Raw genomic sequence first — 22,674 nt, 5'->3', positions numbered from 1 at the left:
GTGGGCCAGCCAAGCGATGGCATTTGTGCGGCCGTGGCGGAAGTGCTCTTAACCTGAGAAAGGCCCCTTCGCATCACACTCTGCATGGGACACGACGCCGACGCAATGCTCGCCTGCTCTGACGACCGCCTGCCAGCCTCTTGCGATGTTCCGCTGCCACGCCCGATACGCAGACTCCTTTGGCGTCGAGCGCGGACGGGCCGGGTCAGGAGTAAGAGGCAGAGGGCGATAGACTCCGTCGCTTAATCCAGTAGCGTCACAGCTCGTCAGGAACAGGCATGCATAAGGCGCAGATCGCACACTGATTGGTCTCGCTACAACAGCGCCCCGGTGTAGTGAAACGTCTACTTTGATGGGTCGTGACACTCATTGCAACGGTTTTTCCGTCTCTACCAGCTCCACGCACGAAGACGCGCGCGGCAAGGCGTGCGATGCATCATGTTCAAGACTTGCCCCGTGCAAGGCCATGCGACGAAGGGAACCAGTGCACAAGTGGAAGAGGGCACGCACGTGGGAGGTCTGAATCGCTGGCGAGCTGGAAACAATGATGCTCGCGACTATCTCTTGGAATCGATGATGAACGCAACGAGCCGGTGAATTCAATATGAACGACACGAAGCACCCGTTTTACGCGACCACCTGGGCTACGATACCGATCTAAAATGTGACGACCTGAACGACGTCTCCACCGTTTGTCCAGAATTACTTCCGCCACCCTTCTGGCCATCCTGTTGTGCACTCTGCGGAGACGGCGCACACCATCTTCAGGCACAATCACAACCGGAAGTCGTAAGCCTTTTGCTGCACTTGACGTTTCAAGGGATTTCCACCCTATGATTGCGTCGCGCAGGCTTGCTTGGCTGCGCTCGTAAATCCTCAGACACTGTGCCGGAATTAGTCGATACGATATCCGCCGTAAGCAGACGGATGGGGGCATCGCGTGTTGGCCGCGTGTTTTCAATGTTGATTGCTCGGCATGAAGTCGGAATGAGATGTAGGGAGCACTTGCCCATGTTCCAGGCCAACTTCTTCTCGCGCGTAGGGGCATTGGGTGGCAGTGCCGTCGACGCCGAGTATTGGCCCTCGGGTGCACGACTTGATGCGGTCAGCAGGAGAAGACTTGGTGTGCGTTTGAGGGCGTGAAGAATGCCATGGCGCAGACACGATGGCTGCGACATGGCAGAGACATCTCATGGATGCAGGGTGGTTTGAATGTCTTGCGCAGCCGCCAAGCCACGTCCAATCACGTCGACTGCAGTCGCCTATCACCACTCGTCACTACAGCATTCGGTCTTCCGTACAGATCACGTGTATCGTGAGAAAGATGTCGATGATGTTCATGATGTGAAATGCAATGCCTTGTAGACATGCAGCACGTGGTAGAGCTCCAAAGAGCGGGCAAGTATGGATTGGAGCAACAGCAAACGTCAGGGCTCAGCACGGATCTTCGGAAGCGGCCAACTGACAGCCTGTTCACTGCGAACTCTCACCTCTCAACAACCATCACAACACCATCCAACCTCATATCGCCGTCTATCCGCAGCAGTGAATCGAGCGAATAGCTGACACCGCCGTCCACCGAAACATCCGCCAAAACGAGCGACTACAACATCGGCAGAAGCCTGCGCGCGAATCGGCCCTCTTCACCGTCCACCATGGCCGACGCAGCAGCAGGCGCACCCAAGCCCAGCAGCAGCGTCAAACTTGTGCTGCTGGGCGAAGCCGCAGTAGGAAAGGTAAACCCATCTCCATCCCTCCGCCTTACGCCAGCACCTCAACAACATCTAACCACACGGCTGCCTACAGAGTTCCCTCGTCCTCCGCTTCGTCTCCAACGACTTCCAACCCAACAAAGAGCCCACCATCGGCGCCGCCTTCCTAACACAAAAATGCCAACTCCCCTCCCGAACCATCAAATTCGAAATCTGGGACACAGCAGGCCAAGAACGCTTCGCCAGCCTCGCCCCAATGTACTACCGCAACGCCCAATCCGCGCTCGTCGTCTACGATATCACAAAACCCAGTAGTCTCGTCAAAGCCAAACACTGGGTCGCCGAACTTCAACGTCAAGCTTCACCGGGGATCGTCATCGCTTTAGTCGGTAATAAACTCGATTTATGCGAAGATGATGCGCCTGAGGGGGAGCAATCTGGAGAAGGAGGGGAAAGTGGTGCGGAAGATGAGGAGGGTTCGGGGAGTGTGAGGAAAGTTAGCAGTAAAGAGGCGAAGGCATATGCAGACGAAGAGGGTCTGCTATTCTTTGAGACGAGTGCTAAAACAGGCCACAATGTGAGTGAGGTGTTTACTGCTATTGCCAATGCGATTCCAGAAACGAGCTTGAAGGGTCCAAGGGCGGGCGCTGGTGCGGGAACACAAGCTGCCATGGGTGGGACGCAGAATGCCAATAGTGTTAATTTGAACTCGCGCGAGGAAGCGGGGACGAAGGAGGGTTGTGTGTGCTAGAGGAAGACGAGAGGCGCGAAAATTGTGCGTGCTAGAGGAAGATATGCAAGGGGGGAAAGAGAGATATTGTAGACTCCGAGATACACTGATACGCACGTTGAATGAAGTGGGCGAGCATGACCATGGCGTTGAATCAAGTGGCAGAGTGCGGTTATTAGCATGTTGAATATCACAATAAGAGAGAGCTTGCCGTTAGGCTGCGATTATGTCTATCTATGTAAGAGCGCAGCGAGATGATGCCCCGTTCCCAAGCGTATATGTGCCTCGAATTGCCCAGTACTAGCAGACCGCTCTGAGCCTTGTCGAAGCCAACCAGACAACCACGTGACAGGACGAGAACAACATTGAAAACGGAAGCAGGAACCAATAAATGCCCATTTGAAACCCCCTCATCATTCATTTCATTTGTACATATTCGTTCATCCATATGCAATTCTCAGATATCTCCCTGTACACTCCACAGATGTACAAAGAAGCCTCAAATATACAAGTCTCGCGATCATTGCATCCCCGACAAATCCATATTCCCACCTTGATGATCAACAACCATGCCATCACCAGTGGTCGCCATAGAAGCCGCAGTATTCGAAAAGTCCCCAAAACCAGCGAACCCGGACCAATCCATATTCCCGCCACTGAACAAATTGTTATCATCACCAACAGTTGGCGGATCCAAATTAAACGGCATGAACCACGCCGTGGAAGGATCACCCCAGAAACCGTTTTGGTTGCCATTGTTGGTTTGTTGCTGTTGTTGCTGTTGCTGGTTGGAATTGGTGTTGTTGCTATTGGGGCCAGCGAAATTGTTGTAGTCGAAATTGTCGAATGTCAAGTTTCCGTTGTTGTCGAACATGGATTGGCCGAGGTCTTGGTTGCCGTAGGAGTTGAGGACCATTTGTCGGTCGAGTTGGGACATGAATTGTTGGGGTGCTGGAGTCATGAGGAGAGGGTTTTGCGTTGGTTGGAAACCGGGCGGGTATGCGATGGAGTTTTGTGCGAAGCCTGCATTGATGTTCGCGGCTAGATCATGCGTGACTTGCGCCTGCAAAGGCGGTTGCGGTTGAATGTTCTGATTCCCCGACTGTGGTTGCGCCTGTGACTGTGCCTGCGCTTGCGGCTGTTGTGGTTGTTGCTGGTTAGCAGACGGCTGAGCTTGCTTGTTCCCTTCTGATACCGATTTCCTGGACTTCTTGGTTGGTTTCTTCGCGCTTTGCTGCTGAGCGGCAATATGAGCAGCACGGCTTGGCGGACTCAGTTTGCTAAAGAACTCTTCTACAGTTTGCAGGTCGCTCTTCTGCCCAAGGACGGCATCCGACCCTGGCTCTTTCTTCACGCCTGTGCTCGGCTCCTCGTAATCAGTGCCGCTGACTCCGTGAGGGTAACGATCGAACCAGTCGCCATACTGGAAAACGTGGCCCTCCTTTCCGGCAGCTACACCAGATCGCGCAGCATCTGCATGTCGTCGATAGAGATCCCGCAGGTTCTCTGTGACAAAATGGAACATGCCCCAGTACTTTTTCATCTTGGTCAAATACTTGACGTTCCACGCCAAGTTCTGCTTGCTTGACGCCTCCAAAGCTGCATTTTTGGAAAATGCACCTTGGATATGAACAGTGCTGCTGAAGAACGCAGAGTAGCCCGCGAAGGGCGCAACCACAAGATGATCGGATGCTTCGTGAATTAATGCCGAGATCTGATTCGCAGCTTCGAGCGCCGTCCGCGTGGCGGTGGAGATAAACTCTTCTGGCATTTCTTTGGGTAGTGTTGGAGGTGATCCCGATATGGGCAGCGCGAATGAGTTCATGAACAACAAGATTTGGTTGTGCACAATATGCATGAACAAAAACTGATTGGCAATCTTTTCCGATGCGTGATTTTGCAAATTCTCTGCGCTGTATTGCAACTCTTCCGGTAATGCGTCTTTCCATGCTTCTGTAGCCCGTCTGATGTCTTGAAATTTGGATTCATCATGCCACATCGGATGCTGATCGCGCTCACGGCCTCCCATGTTGAGATATGCAATCAACCTTCCCCAGATCGAGACGAGTCGGATGAGGTAGGCTGCGACGCCCATGTTCTCCTTTGCGTTGGCCAATTGTCCCGTACCTGGATCCACAGGATGCGGCACATTTCCTTCGAGATCTTGTGTGGGCCCGTTGATCTCCATATGGTAATATCGCTCTTTGATCGGTAGCTGCGCACGAATGTATTGCTCGCCGACAAAGATTGGCCTGTCCGTCCCGCTCGAGTTGAAGCGGTCCATGAGAAAACAAGACCACATCGTCCGACGCCGAATCTCTCGATCTGTGAAAGTGAGCTCGCTCTCCCCGCCCTTGGAGCTGTCTTTGGGATCGTGATCAAGGTCTCGATGCAGTTGTAGAGCATATGCCATTCTCTGGGCCATGCCACCAAACATCCAACTGCGTCCTCCTTGGCATGTACCAAATTCATGCAGACCCAGGATAAGGTAACATATCAAAATGGTGATGTTGGGAGTGTCGAAGCGTCGTAACGCAATCTCTCGTGACGCCGTCGCCCAGCCCTCTCCGCGCAGAAAAGCTGGCTCGGTGCGTACTGCAGGGTGATTCGAGAATCGAGCCGATATCGCGCAAACGGCAAGCATGAGGACAGGCGGCACTTGGTCCTGAGCGAGCTTCCGCATAAAGCTGGGTTTGTGCAGGAGATGATAACTCTGCCCGTATACGTAGTCAAAGAAGACTTCAGCAAGATGCTGTTGCAGCTCTTTGCTGGGGAGCTTGTCAAGCCCTTCTTGAAGCAGATTTTGTTCATCTGTATTACCTGTTGCTGGCTTTTCGGTTTTGGCGTTGGGCGCGTCCTTCTTTCCCGTGGCCGATTTTGGTTTGCCTTCTGCCCATTCGTCCAGCTCATCGCCGAAGGCTTCCTGAGCTCCCCTCTTTTTCGTGCTCGCTCCAGCCTTGGGAAGAGCTGGAGGTAGAGGTGGTTTCACAACTGCTCGGCCCGTGCTTGTCACTACGCTCTGGTCTTCCTTTGGTATGATCTTGATCACCCGGTCCTCCATCCTCTTCAGTCGCTTGTCCAGCATAGCCATGTAGTCGGTTCGGGGTGCTGCTTTTCGAGTCGTGACTTTGTACACGCAGGGGATGCGTGAGCGCAGACAATGCTTGCATGCCGGCTTCTCGCCCGAGCAGCGTATCTTCTTTCGTCTGCATGCTATGCACGCAAGCGGCAAGCGTTTGCGCTCCTTGCCGGCCTTCGTCTTCAGCTCGCTCCATGCTGGCGGATAGCCCAGTGTTGTGTCCTCGGTCGGTCCACCCGTGCCCTGCGCAGCTTCGTTGCCAATTTGTGGATCGTTGGATGAATCGGCGTTGGAGGTAGGGTGATTCTTCTGGCCATCTGGACTGGTCGTGTCTGAGCCTGCGTAGCTGTCTTGCCTAGCTAGTGCTCCATAGCTATTGCTGCCGATGCTCGCTCGGTGGACCTGCTGTCCCAGAGTGGGAGATTGGTCGTGTCGTGTCGTCTGCAAGGCGGGAGAGGGCATGAAATCGTCGAAAGCGGAGAAGTCCTGCACAGCTCCAGTGGCAGACACGGGTGCTGAAGTGTAGCCATTGGTGGGCTGGGCGACGGCGCCGTCTAACATATTGGAAACGCTGTCGAAGCCATAGTCACTGTCGGACTGGCTGCCTGCGTAGACGGAAGCAGGAATATTGATATAGTCCGAAGTCATACTTGCACGGCTCGCCTCGTGCTTTGCTCACCACTGGCGGCTGGTATGACCATTGGCCTTGACCATGTACGGACGTGTACAGGCTGCGAGGTGTTTAGGCATGCACGGGCGACTGTGGCCAGGCCAGAAGATGGAGCGGGTTTGTGGTCACCAGTCCGAGGCCATTTGACAGTGCTGCAGGGAATGAGCCGGTGTCGGTGGACAGACGAAGCTCAAGAAGATCCCGTGAACGACGATGCGAGTTCTGTGGGTGATTTCGGGACGTGAAGGCGGTCTCAATCTGCCTGGCGAGAGGGTCGCGGTGAATGGTGTCGGAGGAGGAGAACGATCAAATGGTGCTACGATCGACGTGGACAGCGGACGTTGCGGATGACAGATGGGACGCACAGGCTTCACGCAGACAAGCGAACCCTACAAAGTAGAGAAGTGCACTGTGCAGAGCGATGCGGCGGCGGCGGCGGCGTTGGTCACAGTTCGGCGCCCCGCCACATGGGGCAAGCTTGTTTTCCCGCACGACGTGCAGATCCTCAGCCAGTCGTCGGGCACATATTACATGAAGGAGCAGTATCGAGGTGTACATGGAGACGTTGCCGGTCGAGCGCCGACGTGCACTGGCGGGCGTAAGAAGAGCAGACTGGCGGGCGTAAGAAGAGCAGACTGGCGGGGTCGGATGACGATGCAGCAGCAGAGCTCCCACGCCATGTGTGTGTATGCGAACGCCGCTCGTGCTCATGGTGCATATTTTGAAAACAGGCGACTTCTGTGCAACGTTCGAGAAGCATGCGAAGCGGACCCTCTATCGCCAGCTGCCCGTTTCGCGTGTGTCTGAACGCGGCGCCCTTCCGCACTCGGCGTTCGGGCCATCAGCTACGGATGGCCGCTGAGAGACGCTGCGCAGTGTCTCTGCTCGGATGGTATATGCAGCAAGCAGCCCTCTTTTGCCACCGTCTGGGCATAGAAGGAGCAAAAGATGGGCAGGGTGGGGGAGGTACCGTCGCGTCGCCGACTGTCGTGCGAGGCGCGGTGATAGCAAATTGAGGATGCGACAGCACGTGAACCCGTGTAACATTGGCCATGGCGCTTTGAGCGAGGCGGCTCATTTTCTGTCTTTACCACCAACGCAGAACAATACGCACCCGCTGGTCGTTCTGTCGTGTTTGACGAGACACGAATATGGCGCCGTGGGCCTGTAGCACGAGTCCGCGCGTGTGCCGACAGTCAGGTGCACGCGTGCCATTCACCGTGAACGCGTGCCCATTCACTGAATGCACTGGTCACTTTCTAAAGCGGTAACCACTCCGGCGACAGATATGAACCAACAACGCTCTGCATTGTTCACTCCGCACTCATCGCTTGGCTATCCATCTCTGTGATCTCGTCGTCGCGCTGCCGTTGTCTGTTGCATCGCATCGCACAGCTGTCGATCGTCACGTCACCAAACGCCGGAGAAAATCATTGGCGCCAGACACCTGGAATCAAGTTTGAGCAACGCGTTTGTCACGTCACTGGCTGCTGCCACACCAACCACCCACCTGCATTTGACACCACTTCTCGTCTTGCCATTTCGCTTCTTGATCTTGCAGCGTTCTTGGTGCATTTTCCTCTCAACACCACACACCACCGCCGACTGCTGGAGACATGGCGCCCAAGCGAACTCGCGCTCAGGCGAGCTCTCAGCCAGCAGAGCAGCGACAAACTCGAGCTGCTGGCCGCAAGCGACGTGCCAGCGATGCTTCTGAGCCCATGTCGGAGCGCCCATCGAGCAGCCACAGCATCAACACGCCATCCATGGCCTCGACGCCCGCCAAGAAGAGAAAGAAAACTCGAGCCGCTGCGTCGGTCGAGCCCGAGATGATTGTCGAAGAAGAAGAGGAGGTGGAGAATGTGCAGACGGGTCCGACATACGATGCTGCTGCATCTGATGCAGTCGAAACTGTGACAGAGACCACTCGTCGTGTCGTCAACGAAGTACAATTTCCAGCAGGAAGACAGTCACAGACGGTGGCACTGAACGACGACGATGAAGGAGACCGGACCACCGCCTTCCACATCACCCCGCACCCACGCAAGATGTCCATCAAGCGCCGTATTACCGTTTCTCCTGGCGTCAATGAGGAGGGCGAAAAGAGACAGAAAATTACGTCCACGAGACACTCGCTCCCCGCTGCTCTACTCCAGAATGGAGAGCATTACTACACCGTAGATCAACACAATATGGCACCTCTCAGCGCTGTGCTATCAGAGCGCATTCAACACCGCTTGCAGATCCACAAAAAGCGAGACGCGCGGATCAAGGACCTAGAGGCACAACGACCACTTCTTGAGGGCGACGACCTCGAAACGCTGGACGCAGAGTTGGTAGAATTGCGTGAAGAGCAAAAGCACACATTCGATGCCTTGACCACCCATGACGAGGATGACGAGCTGGACCCCGACATGCTCGTGCTCGAGAGCCAGCAAGAGTTCGCGTACAACGAGGCTCCCCACGATTCCACCATGCTCGATTCGTCCCAAGTCAAACTTCGTCAGTCACTCTCACAGTCTACTTCCCAGCGCAACAAGGAGCAGGATTGGGAGACCGAGCGAGAGAATTTCCGATCTGCCATCGTGACCCTCAGCAATCAAGCCAACGATGCGAAGACCAAGCTACAGATTCTCGAGATTGAGTTGCGTGCTCTTGGCTTTGGTGATCATGAAGATACACGATCCATTCTGATCAGCATTCGCGAAAGCTTCATGGCCGTGCGTGAGGGCCTTGAGACCGTCCTTCCTGGTAGTATTCCGGAGGACGCCTCTAATGGAGACCTGCTCGAGATCTTGTTGGCAGATGTTGAAGAGTTTGCCGCGCGCCTGCGCACGCAGGATAAGGAGCTTTTTGAGAAGAGCAACCTTGCTGCAAGTCTCAGCTCTCAAGTGGACCGCCTGTTGGACCATCTCGCCGAAGCGAAGATCGAGACTGAACGCCTGCTCCAGTTGCAATCAGAACTAGAACAAGAGAAGCTCGGAAACGAAGAGGAGAATCTGGACCTCAAAGCAGAGATGGACCAAATCGCGGATGAGCGTGACGCCTTGGATGACGAACTCGAAGCTGCGCAGAAGCGTGTCAAGGAGTATGAGGTCACATACGCTGAGCTTACGTCGACAATCGAAAAGCTGGGCGCATCGCTCACCAAGTATCAGACCGAGGAGCAGAGGCTGACCGATCTGATCACTCGTATGGAGGGGGAGCATGCAACAAACGTGCTGAGCATGAAGACCGAGCACGATGAGACTGTCAGCGGGCTTGAGGCACAAATTGAGGAGCAGAATCAGCTTCGCGAGGAGGCCGAGAACCTCGCGGCGGATCGTCAGACCATGATCACCGGCCTGGAAGAACAGAAGCTTGCAGTCGAAGAAGAGCGCAACCTGTTGCAGGAGGAGCTCGAGGCCATGACAAAGCAGCGTGATGCAGAGCGTGATGCCCGTGAAGATGCTGAGATGGATGTGAGGGAGAGAAACGTAGAGGTGGAAAACCTGGAGGAGCGTGTCGACCGTCTGGAAGAGCAGCTTGGCGATCTGAACGAGCAGATCAATGACCTTCGCGAACTCAACGAAAGTGAGCGCAAGGACCGCGAGGCCGTGGAGGCGGAGCTCGGGACTGCACAAGAAGAAATCGCAGAACTCACGACGAAGCTGCAAGAATCTGGAGCTCAAGCTAATGAACTTCGACAGAAGCTATGGCAAGTGCAGCAGACGAACGAGAAAGAGGTCAAGGAGCTTAAGCAGCTTGCCTCTGAGCGAGATCAACAGTACCAAGCCGATATCAAGGAGGAGGTTGAGCGTCGCGAAGTCGTCGAGGGCGACCTGCAAGACCGCGAAGAGGTCATCGAAGATCTCAAGGCACAGCTCGCAGATCTGGAAAAACAGATGGCCGAAACCCTAGCCGAACGTGACGAGCGCATCTTGTCTCTCGAGCAGGAGGTCGCCGACAAGACTGCTGAGATCGAGGAGTTGAGTGCGGATCTGAAGACCACTCAGAATCTGTATGAGGCACAGGTCGCTCTCAACAAGGATGATCGCGAAGAGTTCGAGCGCAGCATCGCGGCTCTCCAGGATACCATTGCCACCCACGAAGATCAGATCGCCACTCTTCAACAAGACACGGTTGATGAATCGGCATTGCACGCATCGGAGATCGAAGATCGGAACTCAAGAATTGCTCAGTTGAACCATGATGTCGCTGAACTGACCAGCCAAGTTGGTGAGCTGAAAGCAGACAAGGCCAGCCTGGAGCGACGTGTCGAAGAGGAAGCCGAGCAGATGCTGCAAGTCCAAGCCGAAATGGGCGACGAGATCGAAAATCTCAAAGCTGTCGTTGCCGACAAGCAGGCTAAGATTGCTGTCGTTGAGCAAAAGGCAGTTGAGGCCGACGAACGCTGGCAGGATGTGCTTCAAGCTCGTGAAGAAGATATTCGCCTTCTGCAGGAGCAGACGGAGATTTCCGAGGAGACCATCACGACACTCACTACTCAGAACGAATCACTCCGACACAAATTCGCCGAGTATGTCCGACGTACCACAGCCAAGATGCGAGTGTTGCGGGATGAGAACGACCGAGCGCATGCGAGAATCAACGAACAGGCCGAAGAGACGATGAAAGATGGCGATGCCCAAATGCTGGAATTGGAAGCTATGGATACTGTCTCTTCCCTCGTAACCAAGACCACAACACGCACGACCGTCAACGGTCGAGCATCTGTCGAGCCAGCCTCTTCGCACTCCAAGCTAGGCCGTCTGCGAAAGAAGCGCGTCAAGGACAGTGGCATTGGCATGGACGAGAATGAATCTTTGCTCTCAGCTTAGACTCGCTTGACACTGAACATGACGATGATGAACGATTGAGAGAAGCAATTTGAAAGCTGCGAACGAACAGAAGCGGTAATGGACACCACGAGGGAGCTTGCTTTTGGATGCATGGCCACTTCGAGGGGAAAAAGAGGACATCATATTTTCATTTGCATCGCATTGCTCGCATTGATGCGGCTCGAGCGTTTTGTTTTCTTTGGGTTGTAGTTTCTTGTACTTGTACGATGGATGGATGAAGGAAAAAGTAAATGGTAGAAAGCATCAGCGAGATTGAAATTGATTACATGGAACCTCTTTACATCTTGTCAACATCTTGACTCCCTCAATTTCTCCACGTACAGTATCAGACCTTAGGAAACGGTGCTTTTATCTTATCGCTGTTCCGATAGACAAAGAAAATGCAACACTCGAAAAATACAGTACTTCTCATACTAGGTATCGCGATTTTACAAATACACATTTTTGGCAGAGAACAAGTCCCACTGCCGCTCTATCTCAGGGCTTCGACAAGCTTTTCCAGCAGTACTCAGAACCAGCGCTTGCCCAGTTCCCCTACCCAAAACGCCGCTCTCCCAGATGAAATACACATACACATCTTTTCATTTGGCCAGTTCGTCGGGATCGGTTCACGCCTTCGCAGCAAAAGGATCAACTTTAAACTTCAATGGCAAATCCCTCGAACTGAAGCCCACAGAAATGGTGTACTCGCCCTTCGGCATGACCCAGTTCTGTAGTTTGGTATCCCAATATGAGAGGTCCTTGCGCGTCAGTGTGAACTTCACATCTTTCTGCTTCTCATCACCATCAGTCTCGAGATGGAATTTATCAAAAGCGCGTAGGACTTTGACAGGCATATCGACGACCTCGCCATCTTGGTCTTTGACGTTATCGGGGTAGCTGATGTAGAGTTGGACAACGGCTGAGCCAGCAAAATCGCCTATGTTGGATACTTGAGTTGAGACTTCGAGGACGGGAGTGAAAAGGTCTGGGTTGCCGCCTTCGGCGCCGCCTGCCTCGGAAAGTGGGTGTGGCTTTGCTGGGTCGAAGCTGGGTGGATAGTCTGGTTGACCTCCTGTTTGCGGGATGTCGTCCCTGTCAATGTAAGGGTAGATGTACTTCTTCAATTTGTTGAATCCTTCTGGGAAGATCGCAGTGGCTGGGTAAGGGATAGTCGTGTCGAGACGCGGTGGATGCGCGGCTGCGCGAGGACGAGTCGCTGGCGTGGTGCTGCTCGCTCCAAGCACTTCGGCGGTCAGTGAAGAGAGTTCAAACTCGGTATAGCTAAGCCCAAATCCGAATTCGAATCGAGGTCTATCAAATAGTCAGTCATCTGGAGATACGAAATTTTCCGAGACAAGTTCACGCCGTTAGGCGACGCTTTGTAGCGACCACACTTACTTAATGTCATGCTTATCGAAGTATCTGTAGTCGATGTAGAGGCCCTCAGTAAAGTTTTGTTGTGGCACAACGTGGTTCGGGAATGTCAGTATCTTGCTTGTCGGGCCATAATCTTCTGCTTTCTTGGCGATCGTATACTAGAAGTGAATATCATAGTTAGCACATGCTCCAAGCCGCCACTATAAGGCTTCGACTGCCCCGCATCATCGGAAATGCACTTCAGTGGCCTTGAATTCAGAGACAGATACTCACAGGAAGACGTCCAGACGGGCTCACATGGCCAAATATGACATCCGCTAACGCGTTGCCACTCTCTTGACCTGGAAGATGCGCCATGAGAACCGCATGCACGTCAGGAAGATCAATCCATTCTTCCACCAGAGTTGGTCCAACAGAGTGCACGACGACGACAGTCTTGCCGCCACACTTCTTCGCAACTTCGACGATCAACGTGTTGCCATGCTTTTGGACCTGTAAATCATTGCGATCTCCTCGGATGTCACCGTAGCTCAAGAAGCCTTCACCAGCGTCAGCGGTGACGAATACCATGCACAGATCTTGCTTTTCTGCAATGGCACCCGCATGCTTCGCAGCTTGCTTTTTGTAGGCCGTGATGTTTACCTTGTCCTCGTCAAACGTCTTATTCAAAGCATCGAATGGCGCGATGAGGTGAGGGAATAGAGAAGCGCCCGAACCCCAACCGCTACCCAACGTCCACTCGTTACAGGCTCGATCCTCGCATGCGTTTGGTCCTCTCGGATTGGCGAATGCGTCCTCTCCAAAGATGCCAACCTTGACCTTGCCATCAGATTCGGCACGCCGGAAGTTGGCGCCGTCCTTTGAAAGTGGCAGCGTGAACCCTTCGTTCTTGACCAGAACAACACCCTCCGCGGCGATTTTACGTGCTACTTCATCGTGATCGCCACCCTCTTCGGTCTGTCTTACGGGAACGAAATAGTTCACCACATCGGTGTCATTGTTTCCAGAAGCACCAGGATGCAGGCGGCCTCGTTCCTCATTTGTCCAGCTGCTGAATGTAGCGGAGTTACTCAGAGAATTGTTTCCCCAAACCGAGGAGTCGTCTTGTCCAAGTTGGTACCAAGAGGCGACAACGCGCAGAACCATATCGTTCAGCCGCTCCATTGGTACAGATCCATTCAAAGCGGCCTTCGTCAACTCGCCTCCCCAAAGGGCGATACCATCCTGCCACTTCAGGCCGTCACCAGGCATGCTCATATCTAGACCGGCCAGCGCACTAGCGACACCAGCCTTCTGAGCAAGCCAGTCACTTTGAATGAAGCCTTGGAAGCCCAGTTCGTCTTTTAGGATGCCGTTCATTAGTTTCGAGTTCTGGCACGCGTAGCTGTTGTTGACCTGATTGTAACTGCACATGATCGATGCGACTCCGGCACGAATAGACTCGGCAAAAGGCCAGGCGTACAGCTCGTGAAGCGTCCGATCGTCGATGTTGGATGAGATTGCATTTGGAGTTCCCCACTCCCAGGCTTGACGAAAGTGTTCTTGCTCATTGCCAACGAAATGCTTTGCTGTCGCGATCACACCTGACTCCTGAATGCCGCGAATTGTTTGTGCCGCGGCGATGCCTTGGAGAACCGGGTCTGCCCCGAAGCCCTCCCAGTTGCGTCCGCCAGCCGGCAGTCTGCCAAGAGGTCCCATTGAAGGCCCCAACAGAACGTTGACACCCTTCAATCTTGCTTCAAAGCCATGCGCCTTTCCTCGCTGGTACATCAAATCTTTGTTCCATGTAGCCCCAACGGTGATGCCTGCTGGGAAGCTGGTGGCATTTTCCACAAATCGAAGACCAAGAGGGCCGTCTTGTAGACAGAGAGATGGAAAGCCCAGGCGATCCACTTGGCCAGTATTGCCCACGCAGGGGCCCATCTGCCAGCCAGTACCGGTTGTGATGTTGACCTTTTCGACCAAGGACATCTGTCCGACAAGGCGCGCTGCCTTCTCGTATGCTTTCGCCCATCCTTCTACGGTTCCGCCCAATGGAGTTGGGTACCATGGCGGCGACTGGCCGAGCTTTGGGACGACCTTGTAAGCCCAGAAGCTCCCAGCTGACAGGAGCAGGACCAAGGTAACGACGAAGAGCGAGACTAGGCCGCAGCAGAAGCGCGTGGGGATCAGTCGTCGCCATCCCGTCCGTCTTCGCTGGTTGCTGGACCATACGGGCGGCTCTAGTTCGCGTGGAGTGTGTTTCTCATCGTCGTAGTCGATATCTGTGTAGCCGCGAGCCGACCGCTTGGGCAGATCGAACTCATCTTCGGAATTGGAGTCGGAGTCGAGGGAATGGCGGAGAAAAGGCTTGGTGTCTCTCGTGTCCAGCTCGAACGAGTCTGGAGCAGCAAGAGGCATCGTGAGGACGTCAATGCGGCGGTGAGTTGCGAGTGATGCTGAAGAAGAGAAGAGGAAAGGAAAACAAGTGAAGATGGTTACCTGATTGCGCGCACGCCGTCACACAGGCGACGTGAACGTTGTCACACGAGCAGGTGCAAACATGGTTGATATGACGCGCTCGTAATTGCTTCAGGAGACGCGGATACCGCGAGCTTACTGTGCCCTTGACTTGCAACGACCTCACCTGCTCAATCTGATGTCCGGATCGCCGGCCCGCGCTCCGCTCTGCCCCATCTGTCTTCCACCTTCAGCCTTCACTTCATCACATTAACACCGACCTAGCATTTGAACACCAAGCACTTCCTCGCACTGCACTCTGCGTATAGGCTTCCCGTAATACAGCATGGCGTGCACGGTGGGCAGCGCGCCGGCAGACGGTACGCCACTGCCACTGCCTTGTTACAGTGAATTGAGCACCGCCCTAGACGTGAGTTCAGGCGTGAAGAGGCTCACTTCGGCCTTCAGTCTCGCGTTCAGCTCTTCAGTTCTGACTTCAAGTGCTTCTATGTTATAAATTCTGCCTCAACTAACTTCTTCACACGCTCACTCACGCGCAACACACTCTTACGCAACACAGTACACAGGACAACATGGCGCGCGATAACCACGACTCGTTCTTGAGCGTCGACTTCCGTGTCTCGTTGCGCTTTACCGCTGTCTCGTCCACGCAAACAGGCACTACTCGCAAGAAGAAGCAGCTCTCGAGCCCAGCATCAGCACCTCCTCCGCCAATACCGGCTACCGCCCCAGCAGCACTGAACGATGTACCTTGTCCGGATACTCGAGAAGCTTCCCTCTCGCCTACCACTCGTCAAATGCAGCGCCGCATTCGCACGTTTTACCATCAACACCTTGAGGAATTGAGGCGACTCGAAGGAACGAGCGAGAACCCCCGATCAACTACCCAAGCACCTCTCTCACGAGCAGCTGAAATGGATCGACGAAGCCTCCAAACACTCGAGGCAGCGAGCACGCAAGTCGCGAAGCTCCCCTCACGTCCTCTTCTCAAAGCCGCTTCGAGACCAAAGCAGCAAGCACGATCCATGTTACCCACCCGCCACCTTCGATCGTATCAAGGAACGCCACCATACGAAACGCCCTCAAGTGCTACAGGCACAAATTTCGACATTCATTCGATACCGACCAATCTACCCACTACGCCGACATACTCGGACCTGTTTCGCTCTGACATTGAAGAAAAGTTCAACTCACCGCACAGAAGCGCCGGAAGCCCCTCGCATCAACTACCACCTTCTCCTACTTTCCAACAAGCTCTGGATGCGCAGAATGTTCAGCGATCGCCCCACGCGAACGTAGAGGGATGGCTACGAGACGGGACAGCGGGTACATCGCAGGCTTCATCGGTGCAAGCTGAAGACGAGGATGCACTGTTCGGCCACGGCTTCGAGGGGTGCAGGACCGAGCCGGCGGGCGAAGACGTCTCAAATGACGCGTTGAAACACGCTGAGCAAGTGGCAAATGACCAACTTGAGGAAGCTCCGGTTATCATCGACAGGACCGATTTGCCAGAGGAGCAAGCCTACGGCGCTGGCAATAGCTCGGACTCCTGGAGTGACTACGAACCTGAACAGAACGACGACCACGCTGACGGATCGGCCTTGGCTCAAGATGCTGCGAAGGAGAAGTCGTCAGGCTCCTCCGAGGATGCGCAAGACTGGGAACTTATTGGCTCGGATTCTAGCTCTCGCTCTGACCCTGATTGAGATGACCGGGAGTGTGCGTACCGAGCTTGGAAAGTCTTTGGTGACTAGGCAGTTGCGATATCACCGCAGTCCGCGCATGCGATTGAGATGGCGTATGGTGCAGAGAGCATCGGCCCAGGGGTGTTCCAAGATCGAAGGTGGTAGGGTTGCAAGCGCAGTGAGGGTGCAATGCCGCGAGGCGGTTGGGAAGAGAAATTGGAAAGCAGACGGTTTGGCTTGACCAATGATCGGAACCGACTCCTTCCTGCGCTGCACGCACATGCGCTTTTCATTGTAGATAGGCATCGCCAAATTACGCCTTCGCCTTCTTCGCCAACTCCTTCTCAACCTTTCGTCGCTTTGCCCTCATCTTCTCGGCCTCATCCGACTTCACCGCATTACTGTACACCATCTTTTCGTACATCTTTCTCTTCCGGCGTGGCATCATTCCCTTCCTCCGCTCCAGATCTTCTGCTGCTTCTCGCTCAGCCTGGGTTCGCTTGGCCTGCGCAGCTACCTTCGCCAGCTTCTTCTTCTCCTTCGGGTCCGCAGACTTGACCTTCTTGCCCTGCGCCTCAGCCTCAAGCTCAGCCTGGTGTTCGCGTGCCGCTTTCGTAGCCTCGTCCTCGGATTCTTCGTCTTCAGAAAAGCCGCCAAAGTCGTCTTCTGGGGCACCTGCGTCTGCCTCGCTTTCGTTTTCGTCATCCTCTCCACCCAATTCCACGTCCATGCCCTCGCCTTGCGCAACATCTCTGTCCTCGAGCTTATCAATCAGGTCTCCGGCTTGCTCGTCGCTGGCTTCTTCACCCTCGCTGCCCCCTTCTTCCTCATCGTCTTCCTCCTCGGAGTCCTCCTCAGCAGCTGCAGCCTCGGCCTCTGTCTCCTGCTCCGCGAGCGGCTTCGTAGGATCGTACTCTCCTTGTCTCGGCTTGACCCAAGGACTGAGATGCGGAGGCAAAGTGGCTCCGGGGGCGTAGAGATCGGGTCGTTGCAGCTGTCCGGCATTGATCGAATCCCAAACCCACTGCGGCTGAATGTAGATTCTTCCAGGAACACGTTCGTCCGCTTTTCTGATCGCAGCGGAATCGTCGACGCCATCGTCGAATCCATCTTCGTCGTCGGTTTGCGGAGGCGAGGGAAGCGGGATGTCGGGTCGATCGACAATCTGATGTGTTATGCGTGGGTCATCTTCGTTGCAGTATGAGCCCGCCTCGCCGTCTAAGCTTTGCCACCCCACGCGCTTGCAGCCAAAAGCTTTCAGGATGAATTCTAGTGGATGTCGTGGAGTCTCGCGGGACAGGAAGAATGTGAAAGACTCGAAGAGTTTCGCAGCAGACTCCACATCGGCCGTGATGGATGGCTGGAGCAGTTTGTCGGCATTGGGATCCACTGATTCAAACTGGTCCAGAGCAGTCTCAGTAGCCTTCTCTTCCCCTTCTGCGGTCTGCGAGGGTCCTGAATCCTCTGTCTCTGGTAATGCCAACAGCCTATCCGCTTCCGCCTGTGCCTTTTCATTTGCCGCTGCATCAGGCAGTTGCTCCTGCTCTTCCTCTTCATTATCCTGATCCTTGCCCTCCAGCTTGAATGCTCCCAGCTCAGCTCCTTGCTCTTCACTCTTCAAGTCGAATTTCGGCGGATACACGAGTCCGATCGTGCTGTAAAGTCGGAAATTTACGAAGCCCAGTAATGTGGTGTAGAACTCCACGAAAGTGGCCATGATTCGGAAGTCGACATCTGGCGAGTTCTTCTGCACGAAGCGGTAGGGCACAAGCCACAAGATATCCTGTCCTTGTATCGTCGCCTGGTAGTAGATACCCTTAATTGACAAAAAGCTCTTTCTCAGGCTGTGCGTTCGGATGAGGTAGTGCTCGAACTCCAGTGTCAATCGCTGGCACTTGGCGATGATTTTGGGTGGTACTTCGGAAGAGCTAGGAAGGTTTGCGAACAGAAACAGCATTGACAGCGCATCGTCGAGGTCTCGGAGTGCGTCAACAAAGGTAGGGTATCGTTCCTTGATAATGTGATCCAGCTTCATTCGCGGCGTGAGGTTGCGCTCCATGCGCGAAGCGTCGCTGACCTCATTCTTGCCGAGTGCTCGACTAATCTTCTTTGCGAGTGCTTTTTGATCGCGGAATTTGGCAAGGAGTGGTTCGTGGAGAAGGTACTGAATATCTTTGGTGTAGTAGAAAGTGGTCGACGGTGTGGCGGATCTCGATGCTCGCTTTTTCGATCGAGGTTCTCGAGGATAAATTCCTACCAAGACGGTCAGATGTGGCAGCCGCGGAACCCGTGCAGCAAATCGCTCGCACCTTTGAAAATGCACAATCGTCGAAAATCTGGCAGCGAGACTTGCAGCTTGCGCACCGCTTGAGAGCGGGTAATGTAGTTCTTGGCGTTGCCCGAAGTGCCTGGTCGCCATGTTAGTCAAGGTCCTGATTTGCTCTGCCAGTATGCGCTTGCCTTTCTTCTTGATCTTCGCCATGGCTGCCGTTGTGATGTTGTTGCGAGTGGAGGTTCGGCTTTGGAACTTTTTCCATAGACAAGGTTTCCTCGGAATCCTGCCGCGCCGCGCTAACTAAGTTGAACGCCAGGGTATGCGTCCACGCTGGCCGCATATGCCAATTGTTGTCTACAACACCCACCCCACACTGTGCCGACAGCGACACGATGCGATGAGGGCGACGAGCATAAGCCATGAACACGATCACCAAGGTCTACAATGACCACCCGAAGACTCTGCTCTACTCCGTTGGAGCTGTTCTGAGGATCCTTCTCGCGATAGCATTCCCTGGACTCCCCGATCTGTTGACAAGCAGAGTGGAGATCTCGACTCCGATTAACGGCTTCAAGAGATGTATGCGGATATCATGGACACTAGAAGCCGCGCAGGCTAAGTAAAAGACAGGAGCTGAGAGTGCACAGTACAGGAAGGCTTGTTCTTATTTGAGCGAGGACTTGACCCATACGATGGCGGCATCTTTCACCAGGTCAGCACGATATTTCCGGATCGCGTCACAGATACTAAGCAAATTTAGGCTCCGTTGTTCTTGCCACTGTTCTCTCTACTGCCATCTTCCAGCACGTGGATCGGCCGATTAGCGACAGTGCTACTGTATACGGGACTGGACGTTTTGACTGCCGACTGCATCTACGATATTGCCTGCTCGGGCGCAGCTGCTGCGTCTCTCCTTTACAAATCGCCGAGAGCCAACCGACTCTGGGAGCCGGCATCGGTTGCAGCAGTGTATCTGCTCAATCCGTTCACACTCCTGGCCTGCCTAGGACGACCCACGACAACGTTTGCAGCCTTCTTCACGCTGCTGAGTGTCAAACATGCATGCCAGGCCAAGATTGTGACAGCAGCGTTCGCTCTGGCAATAGCAAGCTACATCAGCCTTCATCCAATCTTGTTGCTACCGCCGGTCGGGCTTCTCTGCTACGATCAACTTTGCGTCCAACTGTCTGGCACTGCGACAATGACCGAAGAAGGCGTAGCTGGTATGGGGAGGGCCACAAAGATTGCGTTCAATCGACAACTACTTCCGCCGATATTACCAGTCGCTATCGTCTTCATCAGCACTTTCGCCGTTTCGACAGGCTTCCTGATTGGCGTCTCACGCCTGCTCCTTCCATCTTGGCACTTCCTGGAATCTGTCTACATGACTCCTCTGACACTCCCAGATCTGACTCCTAATGTCGGGCTGTGGTGGTACTTTTTTATTGAAATGTTTGACGCCTTCCGAGAGTTCTTTCTGGGCGTATTCTGGCTGCACATGCTGTCATACAGCATACCGTTCTGTTTGCGATTCCGAAAACAGCCATTGGCAGCTGTTGTCCTCATGATGGGGGTCAATGCTGTATTTCAGCCTTACGCCAACGTCGGGGACGTTGGCACCTGGTTGGGCAGCCTATGCTTACTCGGCCACATTTTTGAATGTAAGTCGACGCGCGCATATAGCTCGAGCCAGGCTGATGTTTATTCCCAGTGTGCTCATCATATCGCTATACGTTCCCAGCTGTGGCGGCGTTACTCTATGCCTCTCTACTCGGCCCTGCATTTCACCATCTGTGGATCTACGCCGGCTCGGGAAATGCGAACTTTTTCTATGCTATCACCCTCGTGTGGAGCTTGGCACTACTCATTTTGCTTACTGACACTGTCTATGCAGTGCTCCGGGACGAATGGGAGAACGAGCGACCGGACGGAAAGGGCAAAGAAGTGAGACAGGTGTAGCAGGCACTGCTTGATGAGTTGACCTCACGAGTTGAGCACTCCTTCAAGTCGTACAACATCTGCAGTCTATTGTGCGACTTGGGTGTTGACTTCTCTGGTCGGCGCATGCCGCTATGCCTGGTCCTTTACAATTTGATTCACGCAGCCTGTATGCCTTCTTGTGAGTTCCCGGCTGCCGCGATGGTCGTATTGCAGCATACCCCCTGCCGCATAACTTCATTCCTCGACTTGCACACTAGACGGCACCAAAGGATCAACAGGACAGGAAATTGACAGCGGCTGCACATCGAAGATTGATCGCTAAGCCATACAGAAGAAGCACATCATCTCGACTGGCGAAGGACATACTTCTTTGTTTCTGTGCTGCACATTAAGATGCCTTGGACGACTGGCTGAATGTCCTTCAGATCAGCGACCCTGCTTCAGATGGAGACACAAAGCAAATCATCACTCAATCGGAGTGTCGCGTGCTTTCGGCATCCTGTGGCCAAGGCATCACAGTCCGGGCATGATGGATGGGTACCAAGCGAGACAGATGGATGCGGTATGCGAAGGTTTCTGAATGTGCATGAGCTAGCGGTCAACAAGTGCTTCGGCCGCAGAGCGCGAGCGCTATCAGAGCATTTAAGACTACAAATGTAGAATTGGTGCGGTCATTCCATGTTCTTCACTCGCAACACCACCCGTGCCACTCTCCATGACAGACATCAATCAATTATTGATTGGGGTCAGACGGGAGTTGCCGCTGCCAAGAATTCGCACTTTCCTCATCCGAAATCCACGCTTCTGCTCGATCTCACTGTAGGCACGAAGCCCGATCACCCAACGCACAACCTCACCGTCCAACCGCCAAAATGAGGACCTACGACGATACCTTCTCCGGTCAGAAGATCTACCCTGGAAAGGTACGAGTTTTGCGCTTCGTCGCACACCCGCGCAGGTCGCTCGAGCGAGAATGAAAGAGGAGGGATATGCAATGGCAAAACTGCTCTTGAACACAAAAAACACACACAATGGCTAGACAGAGAAGCGTATCGCTGATTATCAGCATCGCTATGCCTGTGGCCCGAGATGCAGCGAATGTCTGGCGCTTGCGCTGGCACATGTCGTTTCCTCGCACATTGCCTGAGTGGTGTACGCACCTTGTGAGGATCCAGGCTGACCGGACAACTATAGGGCAAGCTCTTCGTCCGCTCGGACAGCAAGATCTTCCGTTTCCAGAACGGCAAGAGTGAGTCGCTGTTCCTGCAGCGCAAGAACCCACGTCGCATTGCGTGGACCGTTCTCTGCCGTCGCGCCCGCCGCAAGGGTATCTCTGAGGTATGACTTAGACTCTGAAGCAGTGGGCAATGTTAGAACCTATTGTCTGACGACCAACCTAGGAGCAAGCCAAGACCCGCCGTCGCAAGCAGGTCAAGGCCCAGCGTGCTGTTGTTGGTGCGTCTCTTGACGTGATCAAGGAGCGCCGCTCCCAGCGCCCAGAGGCCCGCTCTGCTGCTCGCAAGCAGGCTATTGAGGAGGGTAAGAAGAAGCGTGCTGCCACCGAGAGCGCAAAGAAGGCCGAGAAGGCGAAGAGCGCTGCCAAGTCCGCTGCCGGGCAAACCACTGGCCGGTATGTGTATCCTCCTTCAAGTCGCTGGAGAAGCGGTCATACTGATTACATCGCAGCGTCGTCGGCAAGCAGGCCGCTAAGGGCTCTGCACCAAAGGTCAAGGCCACCACCCGCTAAACAAAAGCATTAAAGATGACGGGATTGCAATCATGAAGGGCGTTTACGGGTCACGAGTCTCCTTTAGCTAGAGCAGCAACGAGGCACATAGGTCCTGGCATGACAGTCACCGAAAGATGCATTTCTGAGATACCCGAAGGTTACTACTGTTCTACTGAATTTTCGCAGCGTGCAG

General features: G+C 54.2%; 8 protein-coding genes across 8 annotated transcripts; 5 read left to right on the top strand and 3 right to left on the bottom strand.

Moving 5' to 3' along the window:
* Positions 1 to 1,655: 1,655 nt before the first annotated feature.
* VPS21 (Vacuolar protein sorting-associated protein 21) lies at positions 1,656 to 2,463 on the top strand (the record flags this gene model as incomplete). The annotated part of the gene is made up of 2 exons (XM_023594304.2): positions 1,656 to 1,736; positions 1,807 to 2,463. The coding sequence occupies 2 exons, from the start codon at positions 1,656 to 1,658 to the stop codon at positions 2,461 to 2,463; spliced, it is 738 nt and encodes a 245-aa protein (XP_023459934.1).
* A 499-nt stretch (positions 2,464 to 2,962) lies between these two features.
* On the bottom strand, positions 2,963 to 6,169 carry RHO25_001694 (uncharacterized protein; the record flags this gene model as incomplete). The annotated part of the gene is made up of 1 exon (XM_023594303.2): positions 2,963 to 6,169. The coding sequence occupies one exon, from the start codon at positions 6,167 to 6,169 to the stop codon at positions 2,963 to 2,965; it is 3,207 nt and encodes a 1,068-aa protein (XP_023459933.1).
* A 1,638-nt stretch (positions 6,170 to 7,807) lies between these two features.
* RHO25_001693 (uncharacterized protein) lies at positions 7,808 to 11,011 on the top strand (the record flags this gene model as incomplete). Its single annotated transcript, XM_023594302.2, has 1 exon — positions 7,808 to 11,011. The coding sequence occupies one exon, from the start codon at positions 7,808 to 7,810 to the stop codon at positions 11,009 to 11,011; it is 3,204 nt and encodes a 1,067-aa protein (XP_023459940.1).
* Positions 11,012 to 11,640: 629 nt separating this feature from the next.
* Positions 11,641 to 14,791, bottom strand: RHO25_001692 (uncharacterized protein; the record flags this gene model as incomplete). The annotated part of the gene is made up of 3 exons (XM_023594301.2): positions 11,641 to 12,325; positions 12,413 to 12,549; positions 12,665 to 14,791. 3 exons carry the CDS (start codon positions 14,789 to 14,791, stop codon positions 11,641 to 11,643), a joined length of 2,949 nt encoding a protein of 982 aa, XP_023459939.1.
* A 632-nt stretch (positions 14,792 to 15,423) lies between these two features.
* Positions 15,424 to 16,557, top strand: RHO25_001691 (uncharacterized protein; the record flags this gene model as incomplete). Its single annotated transcript, XM_023594300.2, has 1 exon — positions 15,424 to 16,557. One exon carries the CDS (start codon positions 15,424 to 15,426, stop codon positions 16,555 to 16,557), a length of 1,134 nt encoding a protein of 377 aa, XP_023459938.1.
* Positions 16,558 to 16,849: 292 nt separating this feature from the next.
* Positions 16,850 to 19,018, bottom strand: RHO25_001690 (uncharacterized protein; the record flags this gene model as incomplete). The annotated part of the gene is made up of 1 exon (XM_065602134.1): positions 16,850 to 19,018. One exon carries the CDS (start codon positions 19,016 to 19,018, stop codon positions 16,850 to 16,852), a length of 2,169 nt encoding a protein of 722 aa, XP_065458206.1.
* A 212-nt stretch (positions 19,019 to 19,230) lies between these two features.
* RHO25_001689 (uncharacterized protein) lies at positions 19,231 to 20,770 on the top strand (the record flags this gene model as incomplete). The annotated part of the gene is made up of 4 exons (XM_023594298.2): positions 19,231 to 19,390; positions 19,459 to 19,523; positions 19,572 to 20,472; positions 20,523 to 20,770. 4 exons carry the CDS (start codon positions 19,231 to 19,233, stop codon positions 20,768 to 20,770), a joined length of 1,374 nt encoding a protein of 457 aa, XP_023458688.1.
* Positions 20,771 to 21,624: 854 nt separating this feature from the next.
* RPL24 (60S ribosomal protein eL24) lies at positions 21,625 to 22,499 on the top strand (the record flags this gene model as incomplete). Its single annotated transcript, XM_023594297.2, has 4 exons — positions 21,625 to 21,675; positions 21,947 to 22,090; positions 22,153 to 22,382; positions 22,439 to 22,499. The coding sequence occupies 4 exons, from the start codon at positions 21,625 to 21,627 to the stop codon at positions 22,497 to 22,499; spliced, it is 486 nt and encodes a 161-aa protein (XP_023458689.1).
* Between the last annotated feature and the right edge of the window lie 175 nt (positions 22,500 to 22,674).

This window comes from Cercospora beticola, chromosome 1, assembly GCF_033473495.1.
Source record: "Cercospora beticola chromosome 1, complete sequence".
NCBI lineage: Eukaryota > Fungi > Ascomycota > Dothideomycetes > Mycosphaerellales > Mycosphaerellaceae > Cercospora > Cercospora beticola.
Note: the sequence above shows the minus strand (reverse complement) of the source record. Positions and strands in the feature narration are given on the sequence as shown.